At 45.1% G+C, this 14,064-nt stretch overlaps 1 protein-coding gene across 1 annotated transcript in view; it reads right to left on the bottom strand.

Annotated features, from left to right (window-relative positions):
- Nucleotides 1-13,276, bottom strand: part of LOC123101264 (vegetative cell wall protein gp1) — a 38,956-nt gene extending 25,680 nt beyond the window's left edge. Inside the window, exon 1 of the mRNA XM_044522791.1 lies at nucleotides 12,980-13,276. Within this exon, the coding sequence (XP_044378726.1) occupies nucleotides 12,980-13,276 (297 nt within the window). The remainder of the gene's footprint in view (nucleotides 1-12,979) is intronic.
- Between the last annotated feature and the right edge of the window lie 788 nt (nucleotides 13,277-14,064).

Below are 14,064 nucleotides of genomic sequence, written 5' to 3'. Positions count from 1 at the left end.
TGACGGAAACTAGGGCGGCAAGAGTGGAACAAAACACCAGGCATAAGGTCGAGCCTTCCACCCTTTACCAAGTTGTAACATCCCAAATTTTCAATTTGGAATGTTATACACTAGATCATCATGCATAGCATATTTTCTTGCATTTTGGTTGATCCTAGAAATTTCACGCAACTCAAGGACCCTCGGAGAGAGTTGGAGATTTCGTTATTTTCATATTTGAGAGTTTTCTCGAATTTTGAAAAGAGGATCATTTGATTTATTTATTTTATCTTCAATAATTTTTCCGGTGTCAAAATATATGAGAGAGGGAATAATATGACTTTCCCAAATTTAGGAAAAATGAAGATATAATAAATAGATCAATTTTTGTTTTCCGGTGTTTATTTGCATTTTATTTGGATAGGGAAAAATGCGCGTTTTCAAAAATTGCATTTTAGGTCCGGAGAAAAGTTCATTTTGTTCGGCTCATTTTTAGGAGTCGGGGAAAATTTACTTTAGATTTTTCGGAGTTCGTTTAGTTCTCTTTTTGTTTTGTTTTTCTGTGCGCTGAACCGTTTAAAAAAACTTACCGCAGGCCCAGCCGGGCCAAGGCCCAGCCAGCCACCTCCTCAGCCTCCCTGCGCGCGCAGCATGCAGCAGCGCCAGGAACCGGCCGGCCGCCGCCGCCTCTTGCTAGTACCGAATCCTAGTAGGACTTTGGTCCTACTTCCGTATATTCCTTTTCTATTTCTAGATCTTTTCCTTCCCTCTTTTCTATTCCTAATCCTAGTCTAATTCCTTGCCCTCTACCCCAAGTTTTGTCTCCCCTCACCCATATAAATACCCAAGCACCCCCCTCTAAATCATCAAACCCAAAGCCTAGAGCTCCACCACACGCCACGCCGCCGCCCCTCACCTGCGCGCCGCCCTAAGCCGCCGCCCGCGCCCTGCGTCACCGCCGCCGCCGCGGCACCTAGCCGCGCCGCCGCCTCACCGCCGCCGCCGCCCTACGCCACCGCCGCCGGAGCCCCTCGCCGGAGACCTCACCGGAGGTAGCCCTGCGCTACATCTATTCTTTTTCTCGGATCGTTTTCTTCTAATCGTTCCGATTCTTTTCTTCTCTAAACCGTTCCGGTTTTCTAGATCGGTTTTTCGTTCGGTTTTCTTCTCCGAAACCCTAGATCGGATTCGTTTTCTTCTCCGATTTAGTTGCCTTTGGACCGTTCGCCGGACCGTTCGTCCTAACGAACGTGATCACCGAATTCTTCTAGGTTAACGACGTCCGTTCGTTTAACCGTTCTTCTTTTTCTTTTCGTCGTTATTTATTCCGTGATCACGATCTCAGATCCGATCTTCTTTCTAGTCTTTCCTTTCGCTCGTTTATCGGAATCAGGTGATTCAAGCGCCTGGAGTTTCGTCTCAAAACCGCCATTCCGTTTAATCAACTTGAACAAGTTTTTGCTACAGTAAAATTTGACCTAGTTTCAACTTGCTAGAACCGAGTTGTTTTCTTCCGCCGTTTGTTTTTCGTTCTTTCTTTGCAACCGGAGTTCTTAAGTTGAACTATCTGGTTCGATCTCTTGTTCGAGTTTTACCTGTGCATTAGATGAGTACTTATTGTATGCTTGTTGTTTGTCTGCGATAGATTACCCGGATTGCGCCGCCTGTTACTTCGAAACCCTAGGACTCGCGGATCATCAGCAAGGCAAGTAACACTTTGATCATACCTTTTCTACAACCCATGTTTTATTGCATTAGATCAATCCTCTCACCTTTGCATGATTAGGATCTAATTAAATCGTGGGATGGGAAGTAGATGAGGTAGTACCTATTACCTGTATTATTATGAAACCTTTGGGAGTTACTCTACGTTTGCTTATTATGCCATGCTATGCTAGTAGACGTGGATTGGGTGAGTGATATCCATGACAGATGTGAGATTGATAATTTTAATGGTTTATCTAAGGTGGCAACCTAACACACATCTGGGTGGATTGAGGCACCTGATGTCTATCAGGACTTGCCTATTTTTTTGGACCGCCACCCAGGCCCAAAGGGATCATAAGATCTTTCATGCTAGAAACTTCCGTGTGCAGCCACATGCCACTATGGGCTCTGGCATAGTTGACTAAGTTGTGCGAACTCTTACGGGGTGTACTAGCAGATGTAGGGGATGTAGGTGTACCGGTCTACCCCACATGTAAGGAGCTAGTGCTTCTGAAAGACTATGTCTCGGTCATCCGTTTCTCAAACACCATGTAGTGCGAGAAACCAAACGGAGGCGATCGAGTCATGTGGGGAAAAGTGCGCAAACCTCTGCAGAGTGTACAAACTAATCATGATTAGCCGTGTCCTCGGTTATGGACAACTTGAGTATCTAGTACTTGAATATCGAGTGAATCTCAACATGTTACTTCTAATTAATGTTGTTGGGTTTAATTATTTTTAATTGGGATTGAGAATGATGTCAACCATTCTCAATGTTTCACAACCACCATGATAGTTAAATAAATTTATTCCTTTGCAGTAGGGAAAAATTGGCTTTACGCAAAACTGTAACCATAGAGCTTTCCACCAGCCATATATGCATATAGTATAGCTGTTTCATTCCATTACTCTCTATGTGTTACATTGCCAGCATATTCCATGTGCTGACCCATTTTCGGGCTGCAACATTAATGTTGCAGACTTTTCAGACGATGATTGAGGTGCTTTTAGGTCGTGGCCCTATACTCAGTGATGCCGTTGGAGTTGATGGACCCATTTATCTTCCGAGTCTTCCGCTGTTATTGATATTAGATGGCCTTAAGCCATATTTATTGTAATAAGTTCTTTTTGAGCCATCGATGTAATAAGTGTGTGATTGCAACTCTGCTATAAAACCTCGATGTACTGTGTGGTGTCAGCATTACTGATCCAGGGATGATACCATAGCACAGTAGACGTGATCCATTCGGGTCAGGTCGGTATAGAGATGGTATCAGAGCACACGCTGACTGTAGGACACGACCACTAAGTTAAAGCCATAGATTACCATTCTCTTCTCATTTTCTACTCCTCATCTTTTCTACTCTATTAGGATGAAGGACACGAAGATTAAGTATGCTCAACCGGATGAAGGCACACCTTTTAGACTTCCTTCAAGCGAAATCCAGAAGTCACCAAGTACCTGAACATTGGATTACCAAGCTTCACGGGAACCTTCAACGCCACTCTGCCTGAAGAGGAGCGCTGGAAGATTCAAGCTCACGTTCCGGGAAGGACATTCGCGCCAATCACGAAACCCATAGATAGTGTTTTCAATGCACCAACCTGGAGTCTGGGAAGGAGCATGGCCGCTCATATCACCATAGGACGCATTGGAGAAGTTTACCAAGAAGACCTCAAGGACACTATCTACCAGATTTGCGGACGCCGGGATGAACAATGGGAGTTAGTCAGCACCAAGAAGGATAGATCCATTGCATCTTTCATCCAGGAGTTAAACCAGCACATTCGACGCCACGAGAACCAGATGTGCAATGACATGATAGAGTTGAAGAATGCGAAGGCAAGGATCATCGAGCTAGAAGGAGAACTGAAGTCTACACGCAAGGACTACATGGACAAGATCGTAGCTCTAGCAAGACACAATGGCGATCTGAAGCAGGAGATTGAAAAACTCAAGAGGAAGTTAGGATCCAAGGAAGAAGACGAGTACGTCGCATGTCCGAACAACTACATCATCATCGATGACACCGATTCGGATCCAAGTGAACCCGACTTTGAAGACGAAGCTGGAGCAGATATCATGGAGTCTTCCACCGGTTCAAATTTCTAGATGACCACCAGATAGTAGTAGTATTCCCCCATGTAAACACAATATAGTCGAGCACTTTTGCGATAGATAGACCGTTTGTAAGCCCTTGTTTGATTGATTGAAGTGATTTTGTGTGCATTTGCTCATGTGCATATGGGTAGTGTTTTCCCTTTAGACCCCCTCTATTCTTAATTCTCGTCTTTTCTAAACCCTCAGATGCCTCCAAGACGTGAAAATGGATTTCCACCGGAGCTCACTCAGTTGATCCAGCAACAGAATCAGTTGATGCAGATGTTAGTCCAGAACCAGCAGAACAACAACAACCCACCACCACCACCACCTGTTGACCACTTAGCCCGTTTCCTTAGGCTGAACCCGCCGGTGTTTTCCAATAGCACCGAGCCGATAGTAGCAGACGATTGGCTCCGCAAGATAGGAAGGGAGTTGACCACTGCAGGATGCACGGATGGTGAGAAAGTGAAGTTTGCCGCTCACCAACTTGACGGACCCGCGACAGCATGGTGGGAGAATTTCACAGCCACTTACCCAGTTGACACTGTCACATGGGATCAGTTTCAGCAAGCTTTCCGCACTGCCCATGTTTCAGCAGGAGCTATGGCCATAAAGAAGCGTGAGTTTCGCAACTTACGCCAAGGAGGAAGGACAGTTGGCCAGTATGTGGAGGAGTTTAGTAAGTTAGCACGTTATGCCCCAGATGACGTTGCTACGGATGCAGCTAAGCAGGACAAGTTTCTGGAAGGACTGAATGATGAACTAAGCATGCAGTTGATGGTAGCGATTTTCAACAACTACCAGGAGTTGATAGATCGTGCCATCATGATTGAAGGGAAGCAACAGCAGATTGAGAACCGTAAGAGGAAGTATGGACAGGGGAAGTATAACTCTGGAGCCCAGCAGAAGCCCCGTTTTACCCCTAAACCAGGATTTAAGTTTCAGCACACCCATGGTGGAGGTAGCTCGCACAACCATAATGGCCACAAGAATGGTAATGGGAATGGAGGAAGCAACGGCCAGAACCGGACAATCCCATCGACCCCAACCAAGAGAGACCTGAGTCAAGTCACCTGTTTCAAGTGTTCGAAGACCGGACATTATGCCAATGAATGTCCCGAAGGCCAGAATGGAAATGGCAATGGAAGCTCTGGGAAGAAGCCAAACCCTTTCAATAGGGGACAGGTGAACCACGTTAATGTGGAGGAGATTGAAGATCAGCCCGAAGTAATAGGTAAGTTTTTGGTTAAGTCATTTACTGCACTCGTTCTTTTTGATACTGGTGCATCGCATTCATACATATCAAGGGGATTTGTGGAAAAGTATAGCCTGCCCACTAGGATTCTTAAAACACCTATGCTAGTAAGCTCGCCAGGAGCAGAATACATGGCCAGACAAGGATGTTTCCAAGTGCCATTGAGTATAGGAAGGCATGTATTCCCAATGGATTTAATTATTCTGGAATCCCAAGGGTTGGATGTGAGTCTTGGTATGGATTGGCTGTCGATGTATGGAGGAAACATCGATTTCGCCAGTAAGACAATTTTGCTTACCACACCAGAAGGAAGAAGGATCAAGTATGTATCCCGGCATGTGCCAAACAGGACACAAGTAAACTGCCTAACAGGAGTTGTGCAGGAGGAAGTACTAGTGGTAAAGGATTTTCCTGATGTATTTCCTGAGGAATTGCCAGGCATGCCACCGGATAGAGACATTGAGTTTTTGATTGAGTTATTGCCAGGTACAGGCCCAATATCGAAGCGACCGTACCGGATGCCAGCAAAGGATTTGGTGGAAATTAAGAATCAGATTAAGGAGTTATTGGATAAAGGTTACATCCGCCCAAGTTCTTCGCCTTGGGGATCACCCGTACTTCTAGTGGAAAAGAAGGATGGATCATTAAGGATGGTTGTTGATTATCGTGGATTGAATGAAGTAACCATCAAGAACAAGTACCCACTGCCAATGATCAACGATCTGTTTGATCGGTTGCAAGGAGCTAAAGTGTTTTCCAAGATCGATTTGCGATCAGGGTACCATCAATTGAAGATTCGAGAGCAGGACATACCTAAGACATCATTCACCACAAGATATGGACTGTATGAGTATACCTTCATGTCATTTGGATTGACTAACGCACCTGCCTATTTTATGAACCTGATGAACAAAGTGTTTATGGAGTTTTTGGATAAGTTCGTCGTAGTGTTCATTGATGACATCCTAGTTTATTCGAAGAATGAAGAGGAGCATAAGGAACATTTGCGTTTGGTTTTGGAGAAACTAAGGGAACATCAGTTATACGCCAAATTCAGCAAATGTGAGTTTTGGTTGAAGGAAGTTGGATTCCTCGGACACGTTATATCCGGAGAAGGTATAGCAATTGACCCCACAAAGGTTGAGACCGTAACCGAATGGGAAGCACCAACAACAGTTGGAGAGATCCGGAGTTTTCTTGGACTCGCAGGATACTACCGGAGATTCATTGAGAACTTTTCAAAGATTGCAAAGCCTATGACTGAATTGTTGAAGAAGGATACTAAGTTCAAATGGACTGAGGAGTGTGAGGCTAGTTTCCAGGAGTTGAAGAAACGATTGGTTACCTCACCGGTATTGATTTTGCCAGATCAGACCAAGGATTATGAGGTGTATTGCGACGCTTCACGTCGAGGACTTGGAGCAGTGCTTATGCAGGAAGGGAGAGTTGTTTCGTATGCATCATGACAACTGAAGCCTCATGAGTTGAATTATGCCACGCATGATTTGGAGTTAGCAGCCGTAGTGCATGCGTTGAAAACGTGGAGACATTTCCTCATTGGAAATCATTGTGAGGTGTACACGGATCACAAGAGTTTGAAGTACATTTTCATGCAGAAGGAGTTGAACCTCAGACATAGGAGATGGTTGGAGCTCATCAAGGATTATGACATGAGATTACATTATCATCCCGGAAAAGCTAATGTAGTAGCTGACGCATTGAGCCGTAAGAGCCATGTCAACACCCTGGTGACGGGGAAAATACCAAAGGAGTTGGCAGAAAACCTTCGTGAGCTATGTTTGGAAATAGTTCCGAGAGGCTATGTAGCAGCATTGGAGATTCAGTCAAAATTGATGGATAAGATCAGAGAAGCTCAGAAATCTGACAAAGAGATTGCTGCTATAAAGGAGAAACTTAGCAAAGGAAAAGCTAAGGGATTTCGTGAGGATGAGCACGATACCTTATGGTTTGAGGACCGTGTTTATGTGCCCAATGACCCGGAGATCAGGAAGTTGATTTTGCAAGAGGCACATGATTCACCGTATTCGATTCACCCAGGGAATACCAAGATGTATTTGGATTTAAAGGAAACATTCTGGTGGACCGGAATGAAGAAGGATATTGCAGCATATGTAGCAGTTTGTGATATATGTCAGAGAGTAAAGGCAGAGCATCAGAAGCCAGCAGGATTGTTACAGCCATTGCCGATACCCGAATGGAAGTGGGATAAGATAGGCATGGATTTTATCACAAGACTACCCAGGACAAAAGTAGGATATGACTCGATATGGGTAGTAGTTGATCGTTTGACGAAGGTAGCACATTTTATTCCAGTCAAGGCCACGTACACCAGTGCTAAGTTGGCGAAGATATACATGACTAGGATCATTTGTTTGCGTGGAGTTCCGAGGAGTATCGTATCAGATAATAGTTTTGTTCCATGACAACAGTAACGAAGTTGGAGACCGTCAATTCTTTGGACCAGATTTGATTAAGGAGTCTGAACGGAAAGTTAAGTTGATTCGCGATAGGCTCAAGGTAGCCCAGTCCAGGCAGAAGAGCTACGCAGATTCAAAACGCAAGGAGACAGTTTACGAAACCGGAGACAGAGTTTATCTCCGAGTATCCCCACTTCGAGGAGTTAAGTGCTTTGGAGTTAAGGGAAAGTTAGCACCGCATTTCGTTGGACCGTACAAGATTTTGAAACGCATGGGAGAAGTCGCGTATAAGTTGGAATTACCAGAAGGACTGTCAGGAGTTCATGATGTATTCCATGTTTCTCAGCTGAAGAGATGTCACGCCAAGATGGCGGAGGTACCGCTAAGAGATACAGTGCCATTAAAAGTGATTCAGTTAAAGGATGACTTAACATATGAGGAGAAGCCAGTCAAGATTCTCGAGTTTGCCAGTAGAGTTACTCGCAGCAAGGTTATCAAGTTTTGCAAAGTTCAGTGGAACCACCATTCAGAGGATGAAGCCACCTGGGAGAGAGAAGAATATTTGCTCAAGGACCACCCTCACCTATTTTCTAGCCAACCCGAATCTCGAGGGCGAGATTCACCTTAAGGGGGGTAGGTTTGTAACATCCCAAATTTTCAATTTGGAATGTTATACACTAGATCATCATGCATAGCATATTTTCTTGCATTTTGGTTGATCCTAGAAATTTCACGCAACTCAAGGACCCTCGGAGAGAGTTGGAGATTTCATTATTTTCATATTTGAGAGTTTTCTCGAATTTTGAAAAGAGGATCATTTGATTTATTTATTTTATCTTCAATAATTTTTCTGGTGTCAAAATATATGAGAGAGGGAATAATATGACTTTCCCAAATTTAGGAAAAATGAAGATATAATAAATAGATCAATTTTTGTTTTCCGGTGTTTATTTGCATTTTATTTGGATAGGGAAAAATGCGCGTTTTCGAAAATTGCATTTTAGGTCCGGAGAAAAGTTCATTTTGTTCGGCTCATTTTTAGGAGTCGGGGAAAATTTACTTTAGATTTTTCGGAGTTCGTTTAGTTCTCTTTTTGTTTTTTTTCTGCGCGCTGAACCGTTTAAAAAAAAACTTACCATAGGCCCAGTCGGGCCAAGGCCCAGCCAGCCACCGCCTCAGCCTCCCTGCGCGCGCAGCATGTAGCAGCGCCAGGAGCCGGCCGGCCGCCGCCGCCTCTTGCTAGTACCGAATCCTAGTAGGACTTTGGTCCTACTTCCGTATATTCCTTTTCTATTTCTAGATCTTTTCCTTCCCTCTTTTCTATTCCTAATCCTAGTCTAATTCCTTGCCCTCTACCCCAAGTTTTGTCTCCCCTCACCCATATAAATACCCAAGCACCCCCCTCTAAATCATCAAACCCAAAGCCTAGAGCTCCACCACACGCCACGCCGCCGCCCCTCACCTGCGCGCCGCCCTAAGCCGCCGCCCGCGCCCTGCGTCACCGCCGCCGCCGCCGCACCTAGCCGCGCCGCCGCCTCACCGCCGCCGCCGCCCTACGCCACCGCCGATGGAGCCCCTCGCCGGAGACCTCGCCGGAGGTAGCCCTGCGCTACATCTATTCTTTTTCTCGGATCGTTTTCTTCTAATCGTTCCGATTCTTTTCTTCTCTAAACCGTTCCGGTTTTCTAGATCGGTTTTTCGTTCGGTTTTCTTCTCCGAAACCCTAGATCGGATTCGTTTTCTTCTCCGATTTAGTTGCCTTTGGACCGTTCGCCGGACCGTTCGTCCTAACGAACGTGATCACCGAATTCTTCTAGGTTAACGACGTCCATTCGTTTAACCGTTCTTCTTTTTCTTTTCGCCGGATTTATTCCGCGATCGCGATCTCAGATCCGATCTTCTTTCTAGTCTTTCTTTTCGCTCATTTATCGGAATCAGGTGATTCAAGCGCCTGGAGTTTCGTCTCGAAACCGCCGTTCCGTTTAATCAACTTGAACAAGTTTTTGCTACAGTAAAATTTGACCTAGTTTCAACTTGCTAGAACCGAGTTGTTTTCTTCCGCCGTTTGTTTTTTTCGGTTCTTTCTTTGCAACCGGAGTTCTTAAGTTGAAACTATCTGGTTCGATCTCTTGTTCGAGTTTTACCTGTGCATTAGATGAGTACTTATTGTATGCTTGTTGTTTGTCTGCGATAGATTACCCGGATTGCGCCGCCTGTTACTTCGAAACCCTAGGACTCGCGGATCATCAGCAAGGCAAGTAACACTTTGATCATACCTTTTCTACAACCCATGTTTTATTGCATTAGATCAATCCTCTCACCTTTGCATGATTAGGATCTAATTAAATCGTGGGATGGGAAGTAGATGAGGTAGTACCTATTACCTGTATTATTATGAAACCTTTGGGAGTTACTCTACGTTTGCTTATTATGCCATGCTATGCTAGTAGACGTGGATTGGGTGAGTGATATCCATGACAGATGTGAGATTGATAATTTTAATGGTTTATCTAAGGTGGCAACCTAACACACATCTGGGTGGATTGAGGCACCTGATGTCTATCAGGACTTGCCTGTTTTTTTTGGACCGCCACCCAGGCTCAAAGGGATCATAAGATCTTTCATGCTAGAAACTTCCGTGTGCAGCCACATGCCACTATGGGCTCTGGCATAGTTGACTAAGTTGTGCGAACTCTTACGGGGTGGACTAGCAGATGTAGGGGATGTAGGTGTACCGGTCTACCCCACATGTAAGGTGCTAGCGCTTCTGAAAGACTATGTCTCGGTCATCCATTTCTCAAACACCATGTAGTGCGAGAAACCAAACGGAGGCGATCGAGTCATGTGGGGAAAAGTGCGCAAACCTCTGCAGAGTGTACAAACTAATCATGATTAGCCGTGTCCCCGGTTATGGACAACTTGAGTATCTAGTACTTGAATATCGATGTGAATCTCAACATGTTACCTCTAATTAATGTTGTTGGGTTTAATTATTTTTAATTGGGATTGAGAATGCTGTCAACCATTCTCAATGTTTCACAACCACCATGATAGTTAAATAAACTTATTCCTTTGCAGTAGGGAAAAACTGGCTTTACGCAAAACTGTAACCATAGAGCTTTCCACCAGCCATATATGCATATAGTATAGCTGTTTCATTCCATTACTCTCTATGTGTTACATTGCCAGCATATTCCATGTACTGACCCGTTTTCGGGCTGCAACGTTAATGTTGCAGACTTTTTAGACGACGATTGAGGTGCTTTTAGGTCGTGGCCCTATACTCAGTGATGCCGTTGGAGTTGACGAACCCATTTATCTTCCGAGTCTTCCGCTGTTATCAATATTAGATGGCCTTAAGCCATATTTATTGTAATAAGTTCTTTTTGAGCCATCGATGTAATAAGTGTGTGATTGCAACTCTGCTATAAAACCTCGATGTACTGTGTGGTGTCAGCATTACTGATCCAGTGATGACACCATAGCACAGTAGACGTGATCCATTCGGGTCAGGTCACTACACAAGTATATAGATGCATTAAAGTAAATAAGAGATAATAATGACATCCCAACAATATCCATGTTCCAACATGGAACAAACTTCATCTTCACCTGCAACTAGCAACGCTATAAGAGGGGCTGAGCGAAAGCGGTAACATAGCCAAACAATGGTTTGCTAGGAAAGGTGGGTTAGAGGCTTGACATGGCAATATGGGAGGCATGATATAGCAAGTGGTAGGTAGAGCGGCATAGCAATAGAGCGAACAACTAGCAAGCAAAGATAGAAGTGATTTCGAGGGTATGGTCATCTTGCCTGCAAAGTTCTCAAAGTTGACAAAAGCTTGATCCTCGTTAGCATACTCAACAGGTTCCTCGATCACATACTCATCTCTCGGCTCTACCCAAAGCAAGAACACAAGCAAAGGACCAACAATCAATCACGGTGCAATGCACAAGCAACATGATGCAAAACATGACATGATATGCGAGATGTGATATGCAATGCATATGCATGCTCTGGAAGGAAAAGAATGATCAAGGCATCAACTTGGCAAACCAAGTGTGTCGCTGGACAGATGATATGATTTCGGTCGAAATCGATATAAAGATCACCGGAAACGGATGCACGGTTTGCAAATGGCAAGCAAAACAAGAATGGCACAATTCTGTGATTAACAGCACGATGCCATCTAGAATGCAACAAGAAACTAAGCTACTGCACTCCAACATAACAAAAAAGCATATGGAAGTGATGTACTCAAGATGCTTGACAAAACATGAACACTGAGCTACGGCTAAATCACAAAAAAGCAGGTTCAAACAAGCATGGCAAAAGTGCAAAAAATATCAGCTTCATAGACTTAGTGAAAATACAACATGCCAGAAAATAACATCAGGAAGCCATGTTTAGAGCAAGCAAACAACATGCTACAGGAACATATAATAGCAATACAAGGCATGGCATGAATCTACTAAATGCATAGAACAAAAGTCTCTTACTGACCATGAGCCAAAAAGGCACAAAAGATATGATGGCACTCAGGTAAACATAGCAAGTTTTATTAACAGTTTCAGACATAGCAGAAAACTAAGCATGGCATAAACAGAATTATGAAGGCACCTTTGCGAGCTCAAATCACTCATCACAAAGCCTTGCATGCAAAACAAGCATGGCAATAGCAAGATAACATGTTCATGAAGCTAACCATGGCAAGAGCAAGTTCATAGCAGGCTTGGATCACTAACAACAACCATGGCAAAATTGATTAACATGTAAACAATCTGCCAGGAACATTTTATAGCAAAATTAGAGCAAGATTAAGACATGATAGGGCACTCCATAATTGCAAACAGGGGTATGGATGGATAGAGCATAACCATATGTCCAAAACATCCTTACTGAAGCAACTCCAAACAACCATGGATCTCACTGTAGCATCATGTTTACATGGCATCAAAATAACAGCAGGCACAGGACAACAAAATCCTAAGTCCTTGAAATCAGCAATATCACGAAGGCTACTTTGCATGCTTGTTCTAGTCACCACAAATATCACAAAAATACATGGCAAGCACCCCTATAAAGATAGCATGGCATAGTTCAAAACACATGTAGAGCTCATGTCCATATGAAGCACACATCAAATGTGACAAAAATGACAAATCACCCTAAATTGATAAGTAGAAGCAGTAAACATTTTATAGCACTCTTGCATCAATGATTTGGGCATCAAGATGAACTCAAACAAGCATGCCACAATGGAAAGAAATGAAGATCATCTCACAATGAACATTTCGGTATATTATATGCATGAAACGGAGCTACGGTCACGGAGATATGATGCGATGAACAGAGCCTGAAAATATAAGGGGAAAAGGACTTAGACGAAAATATACCCTCCTGATCTCAGATCTAGGGTTTGACTTTGGCACGGAAAACAAGGTTCGTTGGGGGGACTTCGCCGGAGCGGGTGGAGAAGATGGCCGGAGAGGGACGGGGAGGTCGTCGGCGCGGCGGAGGAGGCCGGCGACGAGGAGGCGGCAGCCCGTGGGGTCGGCGACGCGGCGCGGGCGTCGCGGCGGGGAGCCGTGCGGCTGCCGGCCGGCAATGGAGGCGCGGGCGGACGGTGGAGGCGGCACGGCTCGCGGGGGCGGGCAGCGGCGGGGGGACATGCGGGTCGGGGAGGGCCTGCCCCGGGCCTCGGCGGGCCGGTGCGGGGAGCGGCGATGTGGGGTACGGGCATGGGCGATGTGGCGCGCATCTATTGGGTGCGGCGGAGCCAATGCTGACATGGCGGCGGTGGATTGGTGGAGGGGACATGTCCGGTGCGGCCGGACGCGTCCGGCGGCGCGGTGGAGAAGGGCTAGGGTTAGACCGCGAATTTGGACGGGGTGCACATATTTATAGCTAGGAGGAGGTAGGAGTGTCCAAATGGAGTGTAGTTTTCGCCCACACGATCGTGATCCGACGATGGAGGACATGTAAGTGGTTTGGATGGGTTATTGGGCCGTTTTGGAGGGGTGTTGGGCTGCAACACACAAGAGGCCTTTGCGGTTACCCGGTTAACCGTTGGAGTATCAAACGGACACCAAATGGCACAAAATTTGACAGGCGATCTATCGGTTGTGTAACAAGGCCACTTGGCAAATCTCGGTCCATTCCGAGAACGTTTAACACCCGCTCACGAAAAGAGACAAAAGGGGAAGCTGGTGCACGTGGGAGTGTCGGATTGCAAAACGGACAACGGGGAAAATGCTCTGATGCATGAGACGAACACGTATGCAAATGAGATGCACATGATGACATGATATGAAATGCATGACATGAACAAAATGCAAAACAAAGACAAAACCCAACCGTGAAGGGAATCTCATAACTTAAAGCCGAAAAAGGCAAGAGTTGGAGTTACAAATATGGCAAGTTACATCCGGGGTGTTACAGCTTCACTCCCCGGCAACGGCGCCAGAAAAGAGTCTTGATGACCCACAAGTATAGGGGATCTATCGTAGTCCTTTCAATAAGTAAGAGTGCCGAACCCAACGAGGAGCAGAAGGAAATGATAAGCATTTTTCAGTAAGGT

The sequence above is a fragment of the Triticum aestivum genome, chromosome 5A, assembly GCF_018294505.1.
Source record: "Triticum aestivum cultivar Chinese Spring chromosome 5A, IWGSC CS RefSeq v2.1, whole genome shotgun sequence".
In the NCBI taxonomy this organism is placed as follows: domain Eukaryota; kingdom Viridiplantae; phylum Streptophyta; class Magnoliopsida; order Poales; family Poaceae; genus Triticum; species Triticum aestivum.
The sequence above is the reverse complement of the archived record's forward strand: the minus strand, read 5'-3'. Positions and strand labels throughout refer to the sequence as shown.